This window comes from Muntiacus reevesi, chromosome 18 (assembly GCF_963930625.1).
Source record: "Muntiacus reevesi chromosome 18, mMunRee1.1, whole genome shotgun sequence".
NCBI classification, from domain to species: Eukaryota; Metazoa; Chordata; class Mammalia; order Artiodactyla; family Cervidae; genus Muntiacus; species Muntiacus reevesi.
Window position 1 is genome coordinate 39,092,287 of NC_089266.1, and position 27,145 is coordinate 39,119,431.

The following is a 27,145-nucleotide window of genomic DNA, read 5'->3' on the forward strand; positions in this document are numbered from 1 at the left end:
TTTGGGAACGCGGAGCGGACGTAGGCTTGCCGCCATTGCCTTGCTAAAAAGCGTCCGTCTGTGTGAGGGGCTGTAGGGGTGCGTGGCGGACTGTAAGGGCCAGGCTGCGGGAGGGGAGGCTAGGGTGGGGTTGAGCGGCCGGACGGACTGGGCCGGCGCACTCTGAGCGAGGCGGAACTGCAGGCGTGGGTTTCGACGTGTTTCTGCGGCCCCTCTTGAGGGCCTGGGGCCTGTTCGTTAATTTTTTTTCTTCTGCTGCTCCCCAGATTCTCCGGGCATGGCCGGAGTATTTCCTTACCGAGGGCCGGGTAACCCGGTGCCTGGCCCTCTAGCCCCGTTGCCAGACTACATGTCGGAGGAGAAGCTGCAGGAGAAAGGTGAAGAAAGCGTACGGGAGCGGCGCCGGCGGGGGGGGGCGGGGGGCGCGGGGGCGCGGGTGTGCGCCTGCGCGCAGCGGCTTTGCCCCCTTTCCGTGTTTTGTCAGGTGTCAAAACATTAGATGTTAGTGCACTTATTAGCCCCCATTTATTTTTTCATCGAATCGAGTCTCTGAAACCGTCCTTTTTTTTTTTTTTTAAGTGCCTATTACTTGTAGGCATTGATCCAGACAATGAGGATACAATAGTGATGCCAACAAAACCCTTTCTCTTAGAGGGTTTAAATTGCAGAGAAACATAGATAGTTTAAAAAAAAAAAAAGATTTAATTAGCTGTACCAAAAATACTAGGCATTGATAAATAGCTGGCAAAGATTAAAAAAAGTAAAGCAGAGCAAGTTGACAAGAGAATTTGTCAGGGAGCGTTCCTTCTGGATGCCCACCCTCTGTTAGTCATCCTGACAGAAGCTCAGCTTAGGATGAGAGGTGGGGGTGGGATTAAGCTAATGATGTGCAGGTCTTTAAACTGAGGTCTTTTTGCAGCCCGAAAATGGCAGCAATTGCAGGCCAAGCGCTATGCGGAAAAGCGGAAGTTTGGATTTGTGGACGCACAGAAGGAAGACATGCCTCCAGAACATGTCAGGAAGATCATCCGAGACCATGGAGACATGACCAACAGGAAGTTTCGGCATGATAAAAGGGTGTACTTGGGGTAAGGAACATCCTGGAATTATTTCATTTGGAATTTGGTCCCTTTTCCTTCTCCTTGTCTCTTATGTTTCAGTCCTGGAGAGCTGCTGTCATTTTGGGACTTTTAATGTTCTCACACAGCACATCTGGGTGGCTATACATTTTAAATAAAGTTCATTTGTGTCATTTGTTGTTTAATTCAATCACTCAGTCGTGACCCCATGGACTGCAGCACACCAGGCTTCTCTGTCCATCACCAACTCTCAGAGCTTGCTCAAACTCACGTCCATTGAGTTGGTGCTGCCATCCAACCATCTCATCTTCTGTCGTCCCTTTCTCCTTCTGCCTTTAATCTTTCTCAGCATCAGGGTCTTTTTCAGTGAGTCAGTTCTTCACATCAGGTGACCAAAGTACTGGAGTTTCAGCTTCAGCACCAATGACTATTCAGGACTGATTTCCTTTAGGATTGGCTGGTTGGATCTCCTTGCAGTCCAAGGGACTCTCGAGAGTCTTCTCCAACACCACAGTTCAAAAGCATCAATTCTTCTGTGCTCAGCTTTCTTTATAGTCCAACTCTCACATCCATACATGACTACTGGATAAACCATAGTCTTGACTAGGTGCACCTTTGTTGGCAAAGTAATGTCTCTGCTTTTTAATATGCTGTTTAGGTTGGTCATAGCTTTTCTTCCAAGGAGCAAGCGTCTTTTAATTTCATGGCTTCAGTCACCATCTGCAGTGATTTGGAGCCCAAGAAAATAAAGTCTCTCACTGTTTGCATTGTCTCCCCATCTCTTTGCCATGAAGTGGTGGGACCAGATGCCATGATCTTAGTTTTCTGAATGTTGAGTTTTGATTTTTTTTTCTGAATTTTTTTTTGAATGTTGAGTTTTAAGCCAACTTTTTCACTCTCCTCTTTCCCTTTCATCAAGAGGCTAGTTAGTTCTTTGTTTTCTGCCATAAAGGTGGTGTCATCTGTGTATCTGCGGTTGTTGATATTTCTCCCGGCAATGTAGATTCTATTTGTTGTTAAATTCCACATATAGAGATGTCATACAATATTTCTTCTTCTTTGTCTGACTTCACTCAGTATGACAATCTCTAGGTCCATCTGTGTTGCTACAAATGGCATTATTTCCTTCTTTTTTATGGCTGAGTGGTATTCCACTGTATTAATGTATATGTACTTCATCTTCTTTATCCATTCATCTGTTGATTTGCATTCAGGTTGTTTTCATGTTCTGGCTGTTTTAAGTAGTACTGCAGTGAACACTGGGCTTCATGTTTGTTTTCAAATTATGGTTTTCTCTGTATATATGCCCAGGAGTAGGATTGCTGGCTCATATGGTATCTCTGTTCTTTAGTTTTTTAAGGAACCTCCATAATCTCCTTAGTGACTAACAATTTATGTTACTACCAACAATGTAGGATATTCTCAGTTATGTTCTTTGTTGTTCTGATTCTTTTCCCTGATCTGGGACAGGAGTTTTTAATTTGTCCTGTTGATACAATGATAAGACGTCTCTATATTTGAGTGAAGTAAAGCCCAGAGCAGGACACCTGTACGTCCTTGTTGCCTGTAACTCCTAAGTGACAGGAATTTTCAGGTTCAAGGGTAGTTATGTCCTGAGGTCTTTGTATCCTTTTGTTTTCCCAAGGTGGGTGAATACAGGTACAAATACCTTAGGAGATCCTTTTTCATTTTTACACAGAAGTGTTAGCCACTTAATGAACTAGTCCAAGACAGCAATGGAAGTTGTGTTTATTTTGAAAGTATTTGCGAACTGTGCTAGGTGGCAGGGATATAGCAATGATCAGGAAGTAATGGCCTTTCTGGAGCTTATGGCCTACTGACATAACAGACAAATGGTTAAAATAAAGTATAGTGAATATTTTATTATTTAGTGAAAGGTACAGAGAGAATAGAACGTGAGATAGCTTAAAAGCTGTTTTTAGGGAGATTGCTGGTGATTTAGAGGAACTGAAACCCAGTATTGTGGGACAGTGATGTTTAAGAAAAAAGGTGGCACTGTTGGAGGTGGGGAGGCAGAGTTCCTGGTCACAGAGGGCCTGTGTACTATGTTTAGGAGTTTAGACTGTAAGGCCAGTTTTTGTGTGGAATTTGATACCTTGTTACTTCTCTGCATGGCTCAGGTTGCAGAACACCTTGTCATTTCTAATCATCTCTTCCTGTTGTTACAGTGCCCTCAAGTACATGCCGCATGCAGTCCTCAAGCTCCTCGAGAACATGCCTATGCCTTGGGAGCAGATTCGGGATGTGCCTGTGCTGTACCACATTACCGGAGCCATTTCCTTTGTCAATGAGATCCCCTGGGTCATTGAGCCTGTCTACATCTCCCAGTGGGGGTGAGAAGGACTGGAATGTGGGGTTTGGTGGTGGCGGTTGAGGGGGCACTATGCAGAAATGGTTGCATGACATTGTCGACTTCCAGGTCAATGTGGATTATGATGCGTCGGGAAAAAAGAGACAGGAGGCATTTCAAGAGGATGCGTTTTCCCCCTTTTGATGATGAGGAGCCACCTTTGGACTATGCTGACAATATCCTCGATGTTGAACCACTGGAAGCCATTCAGCTAGAGCTGGACCCTGAGGAGGATGCCCCTGTGTTGGACTGGTTCTATGACCACCAGCCATTAAGGGATAGCCGGAAGTAAGTGATAGTTGGAGTTACCTCTCCTGTGAGGGTTTGCAGCTCCAGAGGGGGTCCTGGGAGACCAGTAGGTAGCATGACCTGGCTAGCTGGTACACCTACTTGGACTTACATGGGCCTCTCTTTTTTCCCTAGGTATGTGAATGGTTCCACTTATCAGCGCTGGCAGTTCACATTGCCTATGATGTCTACTCTCTACCGCCTGGCCAATCAGCTCTTGACAGACTTGGTTGATGACAATTACTTCTATCTGTTTGATCTGAAGGCCTTTTTTACATCCAAGGCACTTAATATGGCCATTCCTGGAGGCCCCAAATTTGAGCCTCTTGTCCGAGATATCAACCTACAGTAAGTTGGAGAGAGTAGAGTATTTTTAAATTAAAAAAATGAATTTTAAATTTACTTTTTAATTGAAGGAGAATTGCTTTACGGAATTGTGTTGGTTTCTGCCCAACATCAATATGAAGCAGCCATTGTAAAATCTAATCTTGATCCTTTAGATCCCATTGTAGTTTCCAAACTGCCCAACCCAGCTGCTCACCCTTGATTCTGTGCCCTAGGGATGAAGACTGGAATGAATTCAATGACATTAACAAGATCATCATTCGGCAGCCTATCCGCACCGAGTACAAGATCGCGTTTCCTTACCTGTACAACAACCTGCCGCACCACGTGCACCTCACCTGGTGAGAGAGCTGGAGCCCAACTGGGTGAAAGGGGTGGCTGGCATTTCAGGTGGGCCGGGGGGGAGAACCTTGGCTGGCTCTTGTTTCATTGCAGGTACCACACTCCTAATGTTGTGTTCATCAAAACTGAGGATCCTGATTTGCCAGCTTTCTACTTTGACCCTTTGATCAACCCAATTTCCCACAGACACTCTGTCAAGGTGAGAGGAAGGGACATGCTCAGCTCTTCAAAGAGATTTCCTGACTGGGCGGAAGCATGACTAGATGAAAGTTCAGCTAGAGGGAGCCATGATTTCCATCCTTAAGTGTTCCCTTCGAGCTGTAAGAGGGGAACTGTAATGTGAGAGTTTGACACTTGACTCAAACCAAGTAATTGATATTATCTTGGTTTCTGTGATTACCCATCTGGGCTTTATTGTTTCTCCCCTGGGACTCTAATCTTATTCTGGTCTGTTTCTAGAAAAATTTTTTATTTTTCATAATATTTTGTTTATTATTTATTTGGCTGCACCAGGCCTTAGTTGTGGCATGTGGGATCTAATTCCCTGATCAGTGATCACACCTGCGTCCATTACATTGGAAGTGCAAAGTCTTATCCACTGGACCGCCAGGGAAGTCTCTCCAGTGTGTTTTTAAATCCTTTTTTTGAGCTGTAATTCACTACCACACAACTCATCCATCTAAAGTGTATGATATGATGATTTTAGTTTATTCACAGAGCTGTGCAACCATCACCACAGTTATTAGGACATTTTCGTTTCCTTAGAAACCCTGCACCCATGGTAGTCAGTGTCTATTTCCCCTGAATTGTCCATGTCTAGGCAATTGCTAATCTGCTTTTTGTCTCTATCAATTTGCCTATTTTGGACATGTTGTATAGATAGAATTGTACAGTATGTGGTCTTTTGTGACTGGCTTCTTATACTTGGCACAGTGTTTTTGATGTTGATTCATGTTCCATCATGTTCTTAACGTAAATAGATCTCCTTCCCCAGGCCCAGTTTTTGGAGCTTGGACAGGAGGTGATTACATGTTTACCTCTCCCTGGTACTGGGGACTCCTCTGGAAGGCCAGTTGGGGTGAGAGGAGTGCTGCTTATTTGCCCAGTTGGCCCTGCCCTGTTCTCTGCTCCCTTGGCCACCTTTGCTCTGGCTCTTCAGGGCTTCTCTTGTCAGGCAGCCTAGTTTCCATAGCAGATGTAGCCACTGTGTTTGACCCCAGAGAGTTTCTCTCTCATCCCAGGTCTCTGCCCAATTCAGCGGGAGCTAAACCCTTGGGGGTTCTTCTTTCAGAGCCAGGAACCATTGCCAGATGATGATGAGGAGTTCGAGCTCCCAGAGTTTGTGGAGCCCTTTCTGAAGGACACACCCCTCTATACAGACAATACAGCCAATGGCATCGCCCTGCTCTGGGCCCCCCGGCCCTTCAACCTACGCTCTGGTCGCACTCGCCGGGCCCTAGACATCCCCCTTGTTAAGAACTGGTAAGGCTTCTACCTGGGGAGAGTAGTGGATGTATAGGATTAAAGACTCCAGCTGGGTGGGCATACAGCCTTTAGCAGGGCTGCTGGAGGGAGAGGTGGGCCAAGCTCTAATGGGTGTGTTTTTTCAGGTATCGGGAGCATTGTCCTGCTGGGCAGCCTGTGAAAGTGAGGGTTTCCTACCAGAAGCTGCTTAAGTACTATGTGCTGAATGCCCTGAAGCACCGGCCCCCGAAAGCCCAAAAGAAGAGGTGAGGTACCCTTGGGCCCCTACTCAGCCTTCTGTTCCAGTGGTGATCAGGAGGCTCACTCTCACTCCTTATTCCCATCCCAGGTATCTATTCCGATCCTTCAAAGCCACCAAATTCTTCCAGTCTACCAAGCTGGATTGGGTGGAGGTGGGGCTACAGGTTTGCCGCCAGGGCTACAACATGCTCAACCTCCTCATTCACCGTAAGAACCTCAACTATTTGCACCTGGATTACAACTTCAACCTTAAACCTGTTAAGACGCTCACCACCAAGGTACCTGCATTGGATCTTAAGAGGGTCCTGGGCTGAGGGATGGACTGGTTTTTACTCTGGCCTCTTGGGAAGGCGTGCATCTAGTCCAGAGCATTGCTGACTAGTGTTGTTTCTGTCCTTGGCATTTTTTCCAGGAAAGAAAGAAATCGCGTTTTGGAAATGCTTTCCATCTGTGTCGAGAAGTTCTGCGATTAACTAAGCTGGTGGTGGACAGTCATGTGCAGTATCGATTGGGCAATGTGGATGCCTTCCAGGTGAGGCTAGGAATCCCCAGGCCCTGCCCCATGTGGGGAAACTGGGTGAAGTCTGGGCTGATCATGGAGCTGGCTCTAGCTTAAAGCCTGCTGGGGCCACTGTGTTGCAGCTGGCAGATGGGTTGCAGTATATCTTCGCCCACGTGGGGCAGCTGACGGGCATGTACCGCTACAAATACAAGTTGATGCGGCAGATTCGTATGTGCAAGGACCTGAAGCACCTTATCTATTATCGCTTCAACACGGTAGGAGCCTGCCCTTGTGCATTCATATTATCAGATCCATCTTAGTCTTTACATCGGTCAGGGCTCTTTCCAAGGACCTATTTGGAGAGAGGCTCTGAGTGTTATTACTGCTGTCCTGTAGATCTCAACACCTCTCCCCAGAGCCCACCTTTAGTTCTAAGAAAATCTCAGTTGCTGGTTTCCTCATTTACTCCATTTTAAATATTGAGATCTTAAAATAGTTTGCTTTTTTTTCCCCTTTATTGCCATACCTGTGCTCTTTGCTCCACCTCTGCCCAGTGTTCTGTTGTTGTCTGAATGAATTACTAACTTGTGTTCTTGACTTTTGCTTGGGATCCTAGGGTCCTGTAGGGAAGGGCCCTGGCTGTGGCTTCTGGGCTGCTGGCTGGCGGGTCTGGCTGTTTTTCATGCGTGGCATCACCCCTTTGCTAGAGCGATGGCTGGGCAACCTCCTGGCCCGGCAGTTTGAAGGTGAGTGGTTTTCTCCATGTCTGACTTCTCCCATTCAAGAATAGAGGTCACGTGTGCTCCTGATCCTTCCCTCGTCCTTGTTTGAGACTGAGCATCCCTTCCTGTCAGATCACCTCTAAGGCCCAGGATCTAATGAATCTGACCTAGTATTCTCTTTTCTTGGGCTTCATTGTGGGGCCTTAAGGCCAGCGAGCATCTACAGGATGGAAATGCCTCAGAAGAATTGTTGTGAATCTTTTCAGACATATTGTGTCTTGCATGTGCTGGGCTTTATTCATGCTTACTGATTTCACTATAACCATGGTTATCAACGGACATGAAAGCAGAGACTTTAGTAGGAACAACAAGTCTTGCTTTTAACCACTTTCACTTCTAGGCCGGCACTCAAAGGGGGTGGCCAAGACGGTAACAAAGCAGCGAGTGGAGTCTCATTTTGACCTTGAACTTCGGGCCGCTGTGATGCATGATATCCTGGACATGATGCCTGAGGGGATCAAGCAGAACAAGGCCCGGACCATCCTGCAGCACCTCAGTGAGGCCTGGCGCTGCTGGAAGGCCAACATTCCCTGGAAGGTGGGTGGTCTCCCCGGCTCATGGAGGGGCCTGGAGATTACCACTCCTGGACTGTTTTAGCCCCTGTCACTTTTTCATCATGCCTTTTGCTCTTTCAGGTCCCTGGGCTGCCAACACCGATAGAGAATATGATTCTTCGGTATGTGAAGGCCAAGGCGGACTGGTGGACCAACACTGCCCACTACAACCGAGAACGCATCCGCCGCGGGGCCACTGTAGACAAAACTGTGTGCAAAAAGAACCTGGGCCGCCTGACTCGGCTCTACCTGAAGGCAGAACAGGAGCGGCAGCACAACTACCTAAAGGTTAGGCAGCGTAGGCTGGGCTAGGGGCACGAGGGTAAGCAGGAGGGCAGACTAAAGTTGGGACCATGTCTGGCCCTGGTGGGTTGAGGCTGCAGTGGGAAGCTGATTCTCATGTCCACCTTGCAGGACGGTCCTTACATCACAGCAGAGGAAGCTGTGGCAGTGTATACCACTACTGTGCATTGGCTGGAAAGCCGTAGATTCTCGCCCATCCCCTTCCCCCCGCTCTCCTACAAGCATGACACCAAGTTGCTGATCTTGGCTTTGGAGCGGCTCAAGGAAGCTTACAGGTGAGGAGTAGAGTAGACAGGTTCCTGTAGGGAGGTGATGGATACAGAGTGGCATCATCTTTAGAGTCCAAAGAAGGCCTTTTTGGGGATGGCTTCCTCTTGGTTTTCCCATTCAGACTTTAAATTTAATATTTGGCTGCACTGGGTCTTCTTTGTTGCCCTTGGGCCTTTTCTTGTTTCAGGAAACAGGGACTGCTCTACTTGGAGTGTGTGGGTTTCTCATCACGGTGGTTTCTTTTGTGGAGCATGGGCTCTGGAGCTCGGGCTCAGAAGTAAACAGTCCATGGGTTTAGTTACCCCCATGGCATGTGAAGTATTCCTGCCCAGGCCAGGGATTGAACTCATGTCCCCTGCTTTGGCAAGTGGATTCCTAATCACTGGACCACTAAGGAAGTGCCCTCATTCACCTTTTCTTCTGCCTTGTCAGTGTGAAGTCTCGGTTAAACCAGTCCCAGAGGGAGGAGCTAGGCCTAATCGAGCAGGCCTATGACAACCCTCATGAGGCGCTGTCCCGCATCAAGCGTCACCTCCTCACACAGAGAGCCTTTAAAGAAGTGAGTGAGATGCCCCACATGTTTTCCTTTGGCTGTGTGATTCATTCATGGCACCCAGGGTGTTTGGTGGGTTGGTGTGAGCCAGCTTACTTGTCCCACAGGTGGGCATTGAGTTCATGGACCTCTATAGCCACCTGGTGCCAGTGTATGATGTGGAGCCACTGGAGAAGATCACTGATGCCTACCTGGACCAGTACCTGTGGTATGAAGCTGACAAGCGCCGCCTGTTCCCACCCTGGATCAAGCCTGCAGACACAGAACCGCCGCCTCTGCTTGTTTACAAGTGGTGCCAAGGTGAAAGGAAGGCAGATGCCTTGATTTTTACATTGAGATTCTCATCCAGATAGCATAATTCGTTTACTCTCTTGATGCCTGGTACCGAAGAAATGGTGTTGATGTTACACTGAGCAATTTTACTCTGCTAGCAGTCCAAGTGAATGAATGGAGTGGTCGTATGATCTGGATAGGAATGTGATGGCTACTGTAGGCACTAGTCCTGAAAGGGAACTTCTAACCTGCTAGAGCTTTGTGTTTCTCCCCCCCTAGGCATCAATAACCTGCAGGATGTGTGGGAGACAAGCGAGGGTGAGTGCAATGTCATGCTGGAGTCACGATTTGAGAAGATGTATGAGAAGATTGACTTGACCTTGCTCAATAGGTTGCTGCGTCTCATTGTAGACCACAATATAGCTGATTACATGACAGCCAAAAACAACGTCGTTATCAATTACAAGGTGTGTCTTGGGACAGGGTGGCAAGGAATTATGGAAGCAGGGGATGGTCTGGCCCACTGAGTTGGGATTGCCTTGGTGGGGGGAAGGCAAAAGAGGATGGGCCCTGAAAACCCCGAGACTTGGCTATGGTTAAGAATTGTCTTTCTTTCTAGGACATGAACCATACAAATTCATATGGAATCATCAGAGGCCTGCAGTTTGCCTCTTTCATCGTACAGTACTATGGCCTGGTGATGGACTTGCTTGTGTTGGGGTTGCACCGAGCCAGTGAGATGGCCGGGCCACCTCAGATGCCAAATGATTTTCTCAGTTTCCAAGACATAGCCACCGAGGCCGCCCACCCCATCCGTCTCTTCTGCAGATACATTGATCGCATCCATATTTTCTTCAGGTGAGGGCTTGCCTGGAGTCTTCCCTTACAGGGTGTTGAGGTCCATGCCCAGCCTCTGAAACAGCTGTTGTCCCTTGGTTGACTTGCTGCCGGGTTGGCGCTCTGAAATGGGATGAAGTCCTGTGAGTAGGGTGGGGATTGGGGTGGAGCCGTAGGCCTCACGAGATCCCAGTGCCTTGGGCCTCAGCTACTCACCTTGTCTGTGTAGGTTCACAGCAGATGAGGCTCGGGACCTGATCCAGCGTTACCTGACAGAGCACCCTGACCCCAATAACGAAAACATTGTTGGCTACAATAACAAGAAGTGCTGGCCCCGAGACGCCCGCATGCGCCTCATGAAGCATGATGTCAACCTGTGAGTCTGAGTTGGGGCTGTGGGAGCTGGAAGAGTGTCAGCTTGAGGGACCCAGAGGACGATTAAAGGGAACTGATGAGGGGTGTCCTAGGTGGGAGGGTGTGCTCTGTCGGGACGTCATCAGTCTGGCTGGCCTGTGAAGGGAAGCTCCGACGTGACCCTGTGCGCTCTGTGGGCAGGGGTCGGGCAGTGTTCTGGGACATCAAGAACCGTCTGCCGCGCTCAGTGACGACAGTCCAGTGGGAGAACAGCTTCGTGTCCGTGTACAGCAAGGACAACCCCAACCTGCTGTTCAACATGTGTGGCTTTGAGTGCCGCATCCTGCCTAAGTGCCGAACCAGCTATGAGGAGTTCACCCACAAGGATGGGGTCTGGAACCTACAGAACGAGGTACAGTCTGGAGTGGGGCCGGATGGTAGGAGTAGGCCCACCTCCATCTTCACGGATGAGGGGTGAGAGACGTGGCATATCTTTTCATCTATCAGCTGGGCCTTACTGGGAGGCTAGGTCTTAATGGTGTCAGGGTTGTTTCTTATTCTTCTGGCATTTCCAGAGGTAGTTAACCTTGAGCTTGTGACTTAGGTTACTAAAGAGCGGACGGCTCAGTGTTTCCTGCGTGTGGATGATGAGTCAATGCAGCGCTTCCACAACCGTGTGCGTCAAATTCTGATGGCCTCCGGCTCTACCACCTTCACGAAGGTACACACAACAGTCGAGTCCTCTGTCCGTCTCATCCCTTCAGCCCTTCCCTGCTTTCTCCTTCTTTTTTCCCAGCTGTGCTCAGTGTGCAGTCTCCATGCTTCATGGTACAGCAGCTTGGAGTGTCAGATCAGCTCACAGTGGTTTCCTGAGAATTCCCTGTAGGAATTCTGTAGCCTGCATCTATGTAGTTGGTGATGCTTCTAAGTTAAGGTGAGAGTAGAAGTGGGATTTTTAAATTTGGACAAAAATCACCATTTTTGTGTCTTCCCCAGGCTTGTTATCTGGGCCATACATTTAATCTTTTGACCTTTAACATAGCATGCATGTTAAAAAGCAAGTATAACAAGGTATCTTTGTTTATTTCTTCTTCAGTTGCTTCCAAAGCCCCCCACTCCACCCCTTTGGAAGGCAGCTGGAATTGAGAAAGAGTAATCTGAAGATTACTTAACTCTGTGTGCTTACGTGTTTTCAAGGTTTAAAAAGCCGTCTTGCTCTTTCTGCTGTTTTCCCATTCTAGATATGGTGCACATGAATTTCCTGGCTGTTGCTCTCAAGAGCATCAGTTACACCAAAAAGAAAGGGAAGTCTAGGTTCTTACTAGGTTGTGTTTCAGAGTCACTGTCCAGTTTCTAACTGTGGTGATGAGGCAGCGTGATACTGGTGAATTTGAAATCTCTAGTGATCACAAAGCAGGCAAAATTGGGAACTTCACAGGCAGATTAAATAACTGTCGTGATGTGATCAGCCCCAGATTTGCTGTGCAACTCAAAAATTTAGAAAAACGGCAGAATATTCTGCTCTTGCCCCATCAGATTGGATTCATTATACTGACAACTCAGCTGGCACTGTGGGCCACAAAGAAGCAAGACATAAAAACACATGGGGGGTTAACCTGGGATTCTTTTTCAATGTGTATAATACATATATAGAAATAAAATGCCCCAGTGGATTAAAAAAAAAAAATCACCTCCTCCTGACTTGTCTTAGAATAACTCTTAGCTGTAGCATTTTCTCCCCTTCTGACTTTCCTATACCTTTAAATATGTAATAAAGAAGGCTTTCAGTTTTTTAGTATACTTTTTTAATAGTTTTGGTAAGGATACCTTTTTTTTAAAATGATAACTCCTTATCGCAAAACCCGCATGATACCTTTTTTTGGGGGGTATAGTGCAAGGTAAAACTGTTTGTCGTCTTAGGCTGGTTTATATCATCTAGAGTCAGATGACAGGAGTTGTCTAACTCATTCATTCCATGTGTTCAAGGCATACACACACACTGCCTGTGAGGGAGTCTCTGCCTTCCTAGAGCTCACTGCCTACTTGGAGAGACATGCAGTCAAGAGAACTATAGTACCATATGTTTTTAGAGCTCTCATGTTATTTGGGGATCAGTCACAGTCCTCGAGTTCTTGACTCTAGCCCAGTCTGGGAAAGGGAGAAAGACTTCCCGAAGTAAATAACGTGTGAGAGACGGGTGAGGGAGGGATTTCTTTCAGCCAGAGGTATGAAGAGGTAGCAAGCATAGTGTCTGTGGGGCCATAAAAAGTTTAGGGCAATAGAATTGTGGAAGAGGTGGAGGCTGAATAGATAAGCAAGAGCTAATTATGGAGGTCATCACCGCTTCATTAATCACATAAGGGTCCTGAGCATGGAAGTGACTTTCAGGTTTCTGTGTTAGGTGGTTCACTCGTGCAGCTGTGGGGAAGATGGATTCAGAAGAATAGGAATAAAGATGAGGTGTGGGGACTCTGCTGAAGGCCAGATAAAAATGATGGGAACAGTGAATGTAGAGGGACAGAGGGGGAACAGATTTGATAAGTAGTTAGTAGATAAAAGTCAGCAAAGCTTCATTGTGGTGACATGCCAGAGGGAAAGGAAGTCAAAGTAACATTCAGTTTTTGGTATGGGTGACTGGATGGATGATGGAGCCACCAACTGGAAAACTACAGGAAGAGTGTGTTTAGGAGAGAAGATAAATGGATTTATTTGAGGGGGTAAGAAGTTTGATGTTTCTGAAAACATCCAGATAGAGGTTCCAGCAGACACCGAAATCACATTTCTTCAGTTCCAAGGTAAATATATCCATATATAAGTGTATGTATTTTGTCCCTCTTAGTGGTATCTCTTAGGTTTGATGAAAAAAAGTATTACAGGTTTGAAGCTCCAGGGAGAGAAATGAGACAAGAAAGTAAGAGGTTAGGGGGAACTTAGAGGTTCCTATAGGATGTCCAGGTGGAGATAACTTTGCAGCCTGGAGCGTGGAGAAGATATCTGGATTGCAACGTAGGTTTAAGAGCCTGTCAGCATGGAGAAGGAAATGACAACCCACTCCAGTATTCTTGCCTGGAAAAGTCCATGGACAGAGGAGCCTGGCGGGCTGAAGTCCATGGGATTACATGACTGAGCATGTGTGCACGAGGGTGGAGGGAGATGGGTTGGTAGCAATAAAGTGGTAGAACTAAAAAAAAAAAAAGAGCCTGTCAGCATAAAGGCAATGGTTGAAAGCTCAAGATGAGCGAGATTATCTGGGGAAAGTGTAAGGAGCGAGAAGAGCAGAGGGATGAGCTTGAAACCTTAGGGAACACTGAGCAGCAGTGTGGCCAGACTGGGCAAGTGCCGGGCCCTGGGCGCCAAGCCTGTCAGGAATCGGGACAGGCACTTAACAGTGTCAGTTGCCTAAAAGTGTTTCAGTCAGATAAGGCCTGACAAGTAGCCATTGGATTTGGCAGTCAGGACGTCATTGGTGACCTTAGCAAGAGCTGTTTCAGAAATAGTGGGGAGAGATGCCAGATTGCAGTGGGTGAGGCTTTATGGGAAGTGAGGGAGTGGAGACAGCAGGGACTGTCAGTTTGCCAGAGCAGCTGGAGGAGGAGGGACATGAGACGCCACCTAGAGGGAGAGAGAAGTCACGGCAGGTATTTTAAATGGGAATGATGGGAGTCTGCACAGTAGGGAGCCAACAGCGTTTTGAGCGCAGCAGAGACGTGTGATAAGTGATGGAGTGGTGTCTGCTTAGCAGGAATAGGTAGAGGGAAGCATCCTCTGAACCTAGTAGAAAGAGGTCGGTATTGATGTGAATGTAGGTAAGTGTAGTGGGAAGCTGTAACAAATCTTGCTTTTTTCAGTTTTGCCAGGGCTTGAGTGAGGGGCATAGGATGTTGGACTTGAGCACAGCAGTGAGGGTGTGATTCAGTTGTTGAAGAAACTGTGCACTGAGGGTTTTAAGAGAGTGAAGACAACTGTGAGTGAGTACCTCTTCCCAGAAGGACTCAGCTATTCAAGCTTTCAGCGAGGGGCTGGAGAAAGTAGATCAATTCTAGTGCTGATTTAGGATTGGGGCTTTGTCAGAGGGCTGTTGTGGAGTCATGAGGGACCAGATGCAGGGAGTCAAAGGTGCTGGCCCCTTTGGAATCCTAGATATTGGGAGAGGGGAGAAGGAAGAGACCAAAAGACATGGGTGGCCCTGGGGCATGAAGGCAGGGTTCGAGGGAATAGATGTATGAGAGATTAGAGCCAGAGGTCAGGGGGGGCAGTGTGATGTAGTTGTTAGAATAATGGTTCAGGAGTCAAACTAGGTTCAGTCCTAGCTTTCCCACGTTACTAGTTGGGATCTGAGTTAAGTCACCCACCCACTGTGGGCCTCAGTTCCCTCATCCGTAAAATGGGGGACTCACTTGTAATCATTACTGATGCTATAGCTTTAGGTGCACCATTCATTCTTGCTTTATGTACGGGCAGTCTGCTCGCCCAAGCTTGGAGCCAGGACGCATTTAGTCCTAGTCAGTCGCTTCAGTCGCTCAGTCATGTCAGACTTTTTGCGACCCCATGAATCACAGCACACCAGGCCTCCCTGTCCATCACCAACTCCCACCGTTTACTCAAACTCACGTCCATCGAGTTGGTGATGCCATCCAGCCATCTCATCCTCTGTCGTCCCCTTCCTCTCCTGCCCCCAATCCCTCCCAGCATCAAGGTCTTTTCCAATGAGTCAGCTCTTCCCATGAGGTGGCCAGAGTACTGGAGTTTCAGCTCCAGCATCAGTCCTTCCAATGAACACCCAGTACTGATCTCCTTTAGGATGGACAGGTTGGAATGCTTTGCAGTCCAAGGGACTCTGAAGAGTCTTCTCCAACACCACAGTTCAAAAGCATCATTTCTTCGGCACTCAACTTTCTTTATAGTCCAACTCTCACATCCACACATGACTACTAGAAAAACCAAAGCCTTGACGAGATGGACCTTCATTGTCAAAGTAATGTCTCTGCTTTTTAATATGCTGTCTAGGTTGGTCATAACTTTCCTTCCAAGGAGTAAGCGTCTTTTAATTTCATGGCTGCAGTCACCATCCACAGTGATTTTGGAGCCCAAAAAAATAAAGTCTTCCACTGTTTCCCCATCTATTTGCCGTGAAGTGATGGGACCAGATGCCATGATCTTAGTTTTCTAAATGTTGAGCTTTAAGCCAACTTTTTCACTCTCCTCTTTCACTTTCAGCAAGAGGCTCTTTAGTTCTTCTTCACTTTCTGCCATAAGGTTGGTGTCATCTGCATATCTGAGGTTATTGATATTTCTCCCGGCAATCTTGATACCAGCTTGTGCTTCTTCCAGCCCAGCGTTTCTCATGATGTACTCTGCATAGAAGTTAAATAAGCAGGGTGACAATATACAGCTTGACGTACTCCTTTTCCTATTTGGAACCAGTCTGTTGTTCCATATCCAGTTCTAACTGTTGCTTCCTGACCTGCATATAGGTTTCTCAAGAGGCAGGTCAGGTGGTCTGGTATTCCCATCTCTTTCAGAATTTTCCACAGTTTATTGTGATCCACACAGTCAGAGGCTTTGGCATGGTCAATAAAGCGGAAATTTTTTCTGGAACTCTCTTGCTTTTTCGATGGTCCAGTGGGTGTTGGCAATTTGATCTCTGGTTTCTCTGCCTTTTCTACACTTGATCTTAGCCAAAAGGCCAAGAAGCGATTCTCTGCCTTTTCTAAAACCAGCTTGAACATCTGGAAGTTCACGGTTCATGTATTGCTGAAGCCTGGCTTGGAGAATTTTGAGCATCACTTTACTAGCGTGTGAGATGAGTGCAGTTGTGCGGTAGGTTGGGCATTCTTTGGCATTGCCTTTCTTTGGGATTGGAATGAAAACGAACCTTTTCCAGTCCTGTGGCCACTACTGAGTTTTCCAAATTTGCCGGCATATTGACTGCAGCACTTTCACAACATCATCTTTCAGGATTTGAAAGAGCTCAACTGGAATTCCATCACCTCCACTAGCTTTGTTCATAGTGATGCTTTCTAAGGCCCACTTGACTTCACATTCCAGGATGTCTGGCTTTAGCTGAGTGATCACACCATCGTGATTATCTGGGTCGTGAAGATCTTTTTTGTACAGTTCTGTGTATTCTTGCCACCTCTTCTTAATATCTTCTGCTTCTGTTAGGTCCATACCATTTCTGTCCTTTATTGAGCCCATCTTTGCCTGAAATGTTCCCTTGGTATCTCTGATTTTCTTGAAGAGATCTCTAGTCTTTCCCATTCTGTTGTTTTCCTCTGTTTCTTTGCATTGATCACTGAGAAATGCTTTCTTATCTCTCCCTGCTGTTCTTTGGAACTGCATTCAAATGGGAATATCTTTCCTTTTCTCCTTTGCTTTTCACTTCTCTTCTTTTCATAGCTATTTGTAAGGTCTCCTCAGATAGCCATTTTGCTTTTTTGCATTTCTTTTCCATGGGGATGGTCTTGATCCCTGTCTGCTGTACAATGTCATGAACCTCCATCCATTGTTCATCAGGCACTCTATCATATCTAGTCCGTTAAATCTATTTCTCACTTCCACTGTATAGTCATAAGGGATTTGATTTAGGTCATTCCTTAATGGTCTAGTGGTTTTCCCTACTTTCTTCAATTTAAGTCTGAATTTGGCAATAAGGAGTTCATGATCTGAGCCACAGTCAGCTCCTGGTCTTGTTTTTGCTGACTGTATAGAGTTTCTCCATCTTTGGCTGCAAAGAATATAATCAGTCTGATTTCGGCATTGACCATCTGTTGATGTCCATGTTTAGAGTCTTCTCTTATGTTGTTGGAAGAGGGTGTTTGCTATGACCAGTGCATTCTCTTGGCAAAACTTCTTATTAGCCTTTGCCCTGCTTCATTCCATACTCCAAGGCCAAATTTGCCTGTTACTCCAGGTGTTTCTTGACTTCCTACTTTTGCATTCCAGTCCCTTATAATGAAAAGGACATCTTTTTTGGCTGTTAGTTCTAAAAAGTCTTATAGGTCTTCATAGAACCATTCAACTTCAGCTTCTTCAGCGTTACTGGTTGGGGCAAAGGGTTGGATTACTGTGATATTGAATGATTTGCCTTGGAAACGAACAGAGGTCATTCTGTCGTTTTTGAGATTGCATACGAGTACTGCATTTCGGACTCTTGTTGACCGTGACGGCTACTCCATTTCTTCTAAGGGGTTCCTGCCCACAGTAGTAGATATAATGGTCATCTGAGTTAAATTCACCCATTCCAGTCCATTTTAGCTTGCCGATTCTTAGAATGTCGATGTTCATGCTTGTCATCTTCTGTTTGACTACTTCCAATTTGCCTTGATTCAATCCTAGTAGTGGCTTTGAAATAAGACTGGAACATTTAAACAAGATTGGTAAGTGCCAGAAATAACAGAAGGAAAATAGCAACATACCATGTTTAAGCACCTGACCTATGAGGTACAACCTACTTTAGCTTCTGGAGGACCGTCAGGAACTCCTGTCGTTCCTTGTCTTCTCTCCCTCTCACTAGGGAGTCCCTTTAAGCATGTGTAGGTGACTTAAAGCCTAAAGCCAAGAAGAAACAAACATCTTTGCCCAGTAGTAGGTGTATTTCTCTATTCTTTTTTGTTTTGATTTTTATTTTACATTATTTATTTTTAATAAACATTTTTTAGGGCAGTTCTAGGCTTATAATAAAATCAAAAGGAAGGTACCAACATTGCCCATAAAATCCCTGTGCCTGTACATGTAGAGCCTTCCCTATCATTAGCATCCCTCACCAGAGTGGTACATTTTTACCACAGATGAACCTACATTGACACATTGTGACCATCCAAAGTCCCAAGTTTACCTTAGGGTTCACTCTTGGTGTGGTATATATTCTCTGGGTTTGAACAAGTGTATAAGAATACTTGTGCTCAGTCACTTAGTTGTGTCTCACCCTTTGCAGCCCCATGGACTGTAGCCCGCCAGTCTCCTTTGTCTGTGGAATTCTCCAGGCAAGAATACTGGGATGGGTTGCCATGCCCTCCTTTGGGGCATCTTCCCAACCCAGGGGTTGCAGATGGCTTCTTTACCACTAGTGCCACTTAGGAAGCCCATAAGAACACATATCCATTGCTAAAATAACATACAATTTTCATGCCCTAAAAAACCCTCTCTTCCTCTTTGTCTCCCCTATCCCCACCCCAGCCATATGTTTAGTTTTAAATAGAAAAAAATTGTTCTCTACTATATCATGGTTTAAAAGGATACAGTAAAAGTTATTAATTTCTCTAATAGTTATGTTTTCATTTACAGGAAAATGAAATTAAATACTAACAAAATCCAGAAAACACCAACAATCCCATTGTCCTAACATCAGTTTTATTTTTCCCCGTTGCACTCCAAGTTCGTCATGTATTATGATGGGCAGGTTATGTACGTTGAATTTATTTCATTTATGAAGATATAATATGTGTGAAGTTCTTAACCATGGTACACAGAACATGGAATCACTCAGTGTTATTTCCTTTTTGCTTCCTCTCATCCCCAGAAACTTTTGCTGTTCTTAAAGGAACATGACGCTGTCTGGGAATTCATACTTATTCCCTACCAGAAATACAGCACTAGTAGCTACAGCAGAACTGGGGTGTTCTGTGATACAGACCGTGCAGCTTGTGATTCCAAGGGCCAGATACAGTCAGAGAACTTATTACTAAGCCTCAGGTATCCTGTTGAGGTCTCTTTGCTTTACTCCCAGATCTAGCCCGTTCTGGCCCCCAGCTGCTTCTATAGGTCTATTGCTCAGATGCTTGGTTTTGCTTCTGTGACTTGGTTCCGGCTCTTACCTCACTCTGGGGTCACTTCGTACTGCCTGTCCTGAATACTGTTTGCTCAAGGCTGATGCCTATGATAACTCCAGCCAGTGTGATCTTTCACTTCAACAGTTGTCTGACAAACTTTCCTTACCTTAAAACCTTGATTATATCTTTTGGTGTTTTGTAGTTTATTCTCTTTTTTTATTGATCTTTTTCAAAAATTGCTTTTGGTTTTGTTTTAATTTTATTTTTCTCTTTCCTATTTCATTGGTTCTGCTCTTTTGCTTACTTTGGGTTTAGTTTGCTCTTCATTTTCTCGTCTGTTAAAGTAAAGGTTAAATGACAATTTTGGATCTTTCATTTTAATGGACATATTCAATGCTGAAAAATCTTTTAAGCACTGCTTTAGCTGCATCCCTCAAATTTTGATAGGTTTTCCTTTTCATTCAGTTAAAAATGTTTTCTGATTTCCCTTGTGAGTTTTTATTTTACCCATAGGTTACTTACAAGTATGCTGTTTAACTTTCAAATATTGAGGTGTTTTTCCAGGTACTTCTGTGTTACTAGTGTCTAGTTTAATTCTGTTATGGTCAGATCTTTATGATCTTAGTTTTTCATGTAGACTTGTTTTATGGTTTAGCCTATATGGTGACTGTCTCCTGTGTACTTGAAAAAGAATCTGTATTCTGCTATTGTTGGAGTTTTACAGATGTCATTTAGGTTCTGTAAGTTCTGTTGTTCAAGGCCTTTAATTAGTCTTTTTTTTTTTTCTTTTGTCTATTTCTGTCAATTACAGAAAGAAAAGTGTTGGAAGTCGTGGATTTATTTCCCCTTCCAGGCTCCTCTTTTTATTTTTGGCTTCAGAGATACCATTCACTTTATTAAACTCATCTAAGCTTATAATATAAAGACACATGACATTTTCCCAGAAATTTATACTTTTTGAGCATCAAAGGATGTCTGAAATTCATACTACTCTGCTATCTTTTAAATATTTAGTGAAAGTTGGACAAACATATTTGGCTTGCAGATGGAAAACCAACGAGTCATCAGGAATTTAGCAGGTTTAGGGGAGTAGGGAGCCATCTCACTGAGACAAACTTTTTTCTTCAGAAACCTGCATATGAGTGATGATCAAGGAGTGTGCCAGGTGGAATGCTGTTATCATGTACCTGAAGATACAGCTGGAATTAGAAATTAACTTAACAACTAGTGCACACAGACACTTCAGTAGATAGAAAGAGCACTGTTGACACTCTCACAAGAAATATATATAGTTCATACCCTTGGGCATAATTATATGCTTTGTTTTTTTTTTTTGAGTCTTAATGTTTCAACAGGTCCATCATTTTTTTTGCTTCATATATTTTGAGGCTGTTATTAAGTATGCAGTATGTTTAGAATTATCATATCTTCTTAATGAGTTGACTCCTTTATCATCATGAAATGTCCTTTATTCCTTGTAATATTCTCTGCTCTAAAGTCTACATTGTCTGGTATCAGTACCACCCCTTTAGCTTTGTTTTGTGTGTACATGGATGTCTTTTTCCATCTTTATACTTTTAACCTATGTCATTATAATTAAAGTTAACTTCTTACAGATTGCACTTAGTTGGTTCTTGCTTTTTAAATTCACTTGAACAGTCTTTGCCATATGAGTAGTCTAAACACTCCAATTAAGTTTGAGATAACTATCCATATGGTTGAGTTTAAATCTGCCATCTGTTCTTTGTTCTGGTTTTTTTCCTCTTTTCCTGCCTTCTTTTTAACTTATTTTTTAAACATGAGAAAAACAAAGGTTTCATAACATAAATCTGTGAAAGAGACCCAGGAAAACTTGATTAACTAATTTTCCAAGTTTCTTTTGGATTAAGTGGGGATTTTGGTATGATTTTCATTTATCTCCACTCTTTGATTATTAGCTACGGTTCTCTGGTTTTTTTGGTGGCTCTAGGGTTTACAGTGTACACCTCTGTCTTACTATGACCACTAGTCTATTATATTGCATATTGTATGATAACATTACAGTAGTTTACTTTCATTTTTCCCCTTATTCTTTGTAGTTTTAACTGTACCTATATTATAAATACAGTGATACATTGTTGCTCTTTTGGCTTTAAACAGCCTTTTAATCTTCTATAGAAATTACAGAATGAGAAAAAAATGTCTTTTTATCCACATACTGTTTCTGATGTTCTTCATAACTTTATGTAGATCCATGTTTCCATCTGGTACTTTCTTTCCGCTTGAAGAATTTCCTTTAACATCACTTGTAGTAAGTGTCTACTGGCAGTGAATATGCTCTGCTTTTGTTAAATTTTCAGATACTGAAATTTTTATCTCTAGAAGTTTTTTCATTTGGGTCTTTAACAACTATTTCTCTCCTCATTATGTTCATGTTTATCTTACATATTCAAGCATAATTATAAATGCTGTAGGTTTTGTCTACTAATTCCATCATCTGTTTCTGTTTAATTTATTTTTGGTTGTGCTGGGTCTTCGTTGCTCTGTAGGCTATGTTTAGTTGCAGTGAGCGGGGGCTACTCTAGTTGAGGTGGGTGAGTTTCTCACTGCAGTGTCTTCTCTTGTGTGGAGCATAGGCTCTAGGGCCCGTGGGCTTCAGTATTGCATCATGCAGGCTTGGTAGTTGCGGCTCTGGGTCTTAGTTGCAGCACATGGCATTTGTTGTGGCACATGGCATTTGTTGCATCATGCGGGCTCTTCGTGTGGTGCACGTAGTTCCGTTCTGTGGGCTCTGGAGCATGTGGCCTCAGAAGTTGTAGTACTGGGACTTAGTTGATCCACAGCATGTGAGATCTTAGTTCCCCAGTCAGGATTCAGACCCTCATATGCAGCATTGCTAGGTGAATACTTAACCACTGGACCACCAGGGAAGTCCCTCTATTTTCTGTCTATATGGATTTGTTTATTCTGGACGTTTAATATAAGTGGATCATGGATATGACCTTTTTCATCTGGCTTCTTTCACTTAGCATGTTTTCAAGGTTTATCCATGTTGTAGCATGTATGAGTATTTCAGTCCTTTTCATGGATAAATAATATTTCGTTATATGGCTGTACCACATTTTGTTTGTCAGTAGATGGACATTTGGGGTTTTTCTATTTTCTGGCTATTATGAATAATGCCTTTGTGAACAATTTGTCTACACATTTTTAATGTGACTTTTTAATTAATGTATTTATTTAGGCTGTGCTGGGTCTTCACTGCTGTGCATGGTCTTTCTCTAGTTGGAGCAGGTTAGGGCTACTCTGATTGTGTGTGGGCTTCTCATTGCGGAGGCTTCTCTTGTTGCAGAGCTTGGGCCCTAGAGCTCAGCCTCAGTAGTTGTGGCGCATGGACTTAGTTGCCCTGTGGCATGTGGAATCTTCCTGGACCAGAGAGCAAACCCTTGGGCCCTGCATTGGCAGGCGGATTCTTAACCACTGGACCACCAGGGAAGTCCATGTACACATTTTTGTGTGGACATAAGTTTTTATTTCTCTTGGGTATATACCTGGGAGTAGGATTATTGGGTCATACAGTTACTCTGTTTAACCTTTTGAGAACTGCCAGGCTGTTTCAGTGTGGCTATGCTATTTCATATTCCCACTAGTAGTATATGATTACTGTATTTTCTCCACATCCTTGCTAATACTTGTCACTCACTCATCGCCTTTCCAATGGGTGTTAAGTATATCTCATAGTGATTTTGATTTATACACACTTCCCTAATGACATTGAGCTCAACTCTTTCTTGAGAACTAAAAAGAATATAGCTAATTGTATCTAGTGGTTCCCAGCCACACACCCTCTCCCTGCAATGACTTATTGATAATTTACTTTCTTCTCACTGTCTTCAGATTGTGAATAAGTGGAACACAGCTCTTATTGGCCTTATGACATACTTTCGAGAGGCTGTGGTAAACACCCAGGAGCTCCTGGACTTGCTGGTGAAGTGTGAGAACAAGATCCAGACACGAATCAAGATTGGCCTCAACTCCAAGATGCCGAGTCGATTCCCCCCTGTCGTTTTCTACACCCCTAAGGAGTTGGGTGGACTTGGCATGCTCTCAATGGGCCATGTGCTCATTCCCCAGTCTGACCTCAGGTAGGACTTTGCTAAGAATCTTGCTAGACCCTGAGGGAAAGGGGATGTTTCTTTAGTTTTAGCCTTTGTTTTTTTTCTAATCTTGGTTGTGCCCCCCAACAGGTGGTCCAAGCAGACAGATGTAGGTATCACACACTTCCGTTCAGGAATGAGCCATGAAGAAGACCAGCTGATTCCCAATTTGTATCGCTACATACAGCCATGGGAGAGTGAGTTCATTGATTCTCAGCGGGTCTGGGCTGAGTATGCACTCAAGAGACAAGAGGCCATTGCTCAGAACAGGTGGGCATCCACGAGGGTATAGCAGTTCTGTCGGGAGGAGGGGTGACCTTTGAGCCCTGCCTAAAGGTCAGGGGAGAGCATGCCATATTGTGTGGAGTCAAGGAAGTGGGTTCTATATCTGACCATATTTATCCTTGGCTAGGGAAGAATGCTGAACTTTTCATATATGTATTTAAAAGTTTGATCTTTTTTCCTTGGCAGACGACTGACCCTAGAAGATCTGGAAGATTCATGGGATCGTGGCATTCCTCGAATCAACACTCTCTTTCAGAAGGACAGGCATACACTGGCTTATGATAAGGGCTGGCGTGTTCGAACTGACTTTAAACAGTACCAGGTACTGGAGGGGACTATGGCTGTTTTGGGAACCTGGGGCAGTGGCCTCCTGGAAGCTTGACTGGACCTGCCTTGCCTTCTAGGTTTTGAAGCAGAACCCTTTCTGGTGGACACACCAGCGGCATGATGGGAAGCTCTGGAACCTGAACAACTACCGTACTGACATGATCCAGGCCCTGGGCGGCGTGGAAGGCATTCTGGAACACACCCTCTTCAAGGGCACTTACTTCCCTACCTGGGAGGGGCTTTTCTGGTGAGGATTCTGTTCTCTCCTTACAGTTGCTGGTTGGTTTTTATTCATTAATTTATTTTTTGGCAGTGCCACGGGACTTACAGGATCTTAGTTCTCTGATCAGTGATCAAACCTGCACCCCCTGCATTGCAATTGTGGAGTCTTAACCACTGGACCACCAGGGAAACCCCTTTTCTCTCTGCAGTGATCTCTCACATGTCACAGCTCTCTTGAGTTCATCCCTCGTGTGCCTTTGATTCCTACTGTGGTGTTTCCCAGACAGCCACCCCAGGAGGTCAGCAGTGCTCTTGGGGGATGGTAGGACATCACTTTACCTGATCTCTTCTGTTTCCCAGGGAGAAGGCCAGTGGTTTTGAGGAGTCCATGAAGTGGAAGAAGCTCACCAATGCTCAGCGGTCAGGATTGAACCAGATTCCCAATCGTAGATTCACCCTCTGGTGGTCCCCAACCATCAACCGAGCCAACGTGAGTGTGATTGGTAGACATGGGAATGGGAAGCTAAAAGCAGGGGTTTCTCTCTCCTCAACTACGTCTTGAGAACCAGAGTCTCAGTCTCTCCCTCTCTTTCTCGCGTCAGGTGTACGTGGGCTTTCAGGTGCAGCTGGACCTGACCGGGATCTTTATGCATGGCAAGATCCCCACGCTGAAGATCTCTCTCATCCAGATCTTCCGAGCTCACCTGTGGCAGAAGATCCACGAGAGCATCGTTATGGACTTGTGTCAGGTGCGCCCGAATTGAGGAGAAAGGATGCCACAGAAAGTCCAGTTTGCTCGCTCTTTTGGGTGTGGAAATCCACCCTCAGCTCCAAGGATGAGACTTCTGTTGTGGTCCCAACTGCCCCATTATCTTCAGTTCTGTCAGCCCCCATTCCAAGCGGGCTTCCATAATCAGTCATAACCTTTCCACCTTCGCCTCCAGGTATTTGATCAGGAACTGGATGCACTGGAAATTGAAACAGTTCAGAAGGAGACAATCCACCCCCGAAAGTCCTATAAGATGAATTCTTCCTGTGCAGATATCCTGCTGTTTGCATCCTATAAGTGGAATGTCTCCCGGCCCTCATTGCTGGCTGACTCTAAGTAAGTGCCTTCTGACCCAACCCTGGGTATCTGGGAACCTTCATTTTACTGTTTTTCTAGCAGCACTACTTTTGAAATTGTCCCTGGCTGCCTTTCTTTCTAATTAGAAGCCAGTGCTACCCCCTGATTCTGTCAACACCTTCAGCCAGGTCTGCCGATTGTCTGGTGCATCTTGCTGATCTGGAATAGGAGAGGGATTGGTTTTAAGATGTAGACGGAGCAATTGAGAGTTCTTGATGTTCTGGGGATATTGGTTGTGCCAGTGTCTTCCTGGAAGCCTAGACTCCTGACCCCTCTCCACTTTCAGGGATGTGATGGATAGCACCACCACTCAGAAGTATTGGATTGACATACAGTTGCGCTGGGGGGACTATGATTCCCATGACATCGAGCGTTATGCCCGGGCCAAGTTCTTGGACTACACCACAGACAACATGAGTATCTACCCTTCACCCACTGGTGTGCTCATTGCCATTGACCTGGCATATAACCTGCATAGGTAAGTTGAGGCTCAAAAACATGTGTTTTTCATCAGCCCCATACTTTGTTTTAATTTTTAAAAATTATTTTTAGTTGATGGGTAATTGCTTCACAACATTGTGTTAGTTTCTGCCATTCATCAACATGAATTGGTCATGGATGTATCATATGGCCCCTCCCTCTTGAACCTCTCTCCCACCCCATTAATTTCTATTTTCTATTGTAGTCGATGGACAGTGCTGTGTTCATGTCAGGCGCACAGCAAGGTGATTTAGTTATACATGCGCCTGTGTTAGCTTTTTTCAGACTCAGATTCCATATAGGTTATTACAGTCTTGAGTAGAGTTATCTGTGCTATACAGTAGGTCCTTGTTATTTATCTGTTTTATGTACAGTAGGGTATATATGTTATCATCAGCTTCCTAATTTGTCCCTCCCTCCAGCCCATACTTCAGTATACATGTGCTTTTTGGTTTGCCCAGGTGAGGTGGAGGTTTGCCGGTTTGCTCATCTGGGTCACTGACTCTTCCTTGCCTCTGTGTACATGAGCAGACACTTTCATCTCAGCCTGGCGAACAGTCTTTTTTCCTCTGTAGTTGCATTTTGCCTTGTTCCTGGGACTTCTCGTCTGGTCTTAATCTCTCTTGCCTCTTCCCCCTTCATAGTGCCTATGGAAACTGGTTCCCCGGCAGCAAGCCTCTCATACAGCAGGCCATGGCCAAGATCATGAAGGCAAATCCTGCCTTGTATGTGTTACGTGAACGGATCCGTAAGGGGCTGCAGCTCTATTCATCTGAGCCCACTGAGCCCTATCTGTCCTCTCAGAACTACGGTGAGCTCTTCTCCAACCAGATTATTTGGTTTGTGGATGACACTAATGTCTACAGAGTGACTATCCATAAGGTGAGAGTTAGACGCATGTGGATGTGTGGGGCTTTGTATATGCCTATGGGAGGGTGACTGGGCAAATGTGTGCATTCTGGAAGGAAGGCAGGCTGATTGTGTCTAGACTGTGCTAACTGATGTAACCATTCTTTAGACCTTTGAAGGGAACTTGACCACCAAGCCCATCAATGGGGCCATCTTCATCTTCAACCCACGCACAGGGCAGCTGTTTCTCAAGATAATTCACACATCTGTGTGGGCCGGACAGAAGCGTTTGGGGCAGGTGAGCCTGTTAAAGGGTAGAGAGGCTGTAGAACCTTGCTGCCTCTTATTCTTTGGTATTGGGTGGATGTGTG

General features: G+C 45.1%; 1 protein-coding gene across 1 annotated transcript in view; it reads left to right on the forward strand.

The window, feature by feature from the left end:
- Positions 1 to 27,145, forward strand: part of PRPF8 (pre-mRNA processing factor 8) — a 32,289-nt gene continuing 5,144 nt past the window's right edge. The window contains exons 1-34 of the mRNA XM_065908894.1: positions 1 to 78; positions 267 to 377; positions 920 to 1,088; positions 3,269 to 3,433; positions 3,520 to 3,738; positions 3,874 to 4,086; positions 4,299 to 4,424; positions 4,519 to 4,624; positions 5,717 to 5,907; positions 6,036 to 6,155; positions 6,239 to 6,428; positions 6,563 to 6,682; positions 6,793 to 6,927; positions 7,269 to 7,398; positions 7,775 to 7,971; positions 8,070 to 8,276; positions 8,403 to 8,566; positions 8,994 to 9,120; positions 9,222 to 9,414; positions 9,667 to 9,854; positions 10,007 to 10,245; positions 10,454 to 10,600; positions 10,780 to 10,990; positions 11,183 to 11,299; positions 23,226 to 23,473; positions 23,576 to 23,755; positions 23,957 to 24,092; positions 24,175 to 24,344; positions 24,680 to 24,809; positions 24,922 to 25,068; positions 25,264 to 25,424; positions 25,732 to 25,923; positions 26,570 to 26,807; positions 26,944 to 27,072. Of these exons, the coding sequence (XP_065764966.1) occupies positions 278 to 377; positions 920 to 1,088; positions 3,269 to 3,433; positions 3,520 to 3,738; positions 3,874 to 4,086; positions 4,299 to 4,424; positions 4,519 to 4,624; positions 5,717 to 5,907; positions 6,036 to 6,155; positions 6,239 to 6,428; positions 6,563 to 6,682; positions 6,793 to 6,927; positions 7,269 to 7,398; positions 7,775 to 7,971; positions 8,070 to 8,276; positions 8,403 to 8,566; positions 8,994 to 9,120; positions 9,222 to 9,414; positions 9,667 to 9,854; positions 10,007 to 10,245; positions 10,454 to 10,600; positions 10,780 to 10,990; positions 11,183 to 11,299; positions 23,226 to 23,473; positions 23,576 to 23,755; positions 23,957 to 24,092; positions 24,175 to 24,344; positions 24,680 to 24,809; positions 24,922 to 25,068; positions 25,264 to 25,424; positions 25,732 to 25,923; positions 26,570 to 26,807; positions 26,944 to 27,072 (5,505 nt within the window). The 5' untranslated portion in view covers positions 1 to 78; positions 267 to 277. The remainder of the gene's footprint in view (positions 79 to 266; positions 378 to 919; positions 1,089 to 3,268; positions 3,434 to 3,519; positions 3,739 to 3,873; positions 4,087 to 4,298; positions 4,425 to 4,518; positions 4,625 to 5,716; positions 5,908 to 6,035; positions 6,156 to 6,238; positions 6,429 to 6,562; positions 6,683 to 6,792; positions 6,928 to 7,268; positions 7,399 to 7,774; positions 7,972 to 8,069; positions 8,277 to 8,402; positions 8,567 to 8,993; positions 9,121 to 9,221; positions 9,415 to 9,666; positions 9,855 to 10,006; positions 10,246 to 10,453; positions 10,601 to 10,779; positions 10,991 to 11,182; positions 11,300 to 23,225; positions 23,474 to 23,575; positions 23,756 to 23,956; positions 24,093 to 24,174; positions 24,345 to 24,679; positions 24,810 to 24,921; positions 25,069 to 25,263; positions 25,425 to 25,731; positions 25,924 to 26,569; positions 26,808 to 26,943; positions 27,073 to 27,145) is intronic.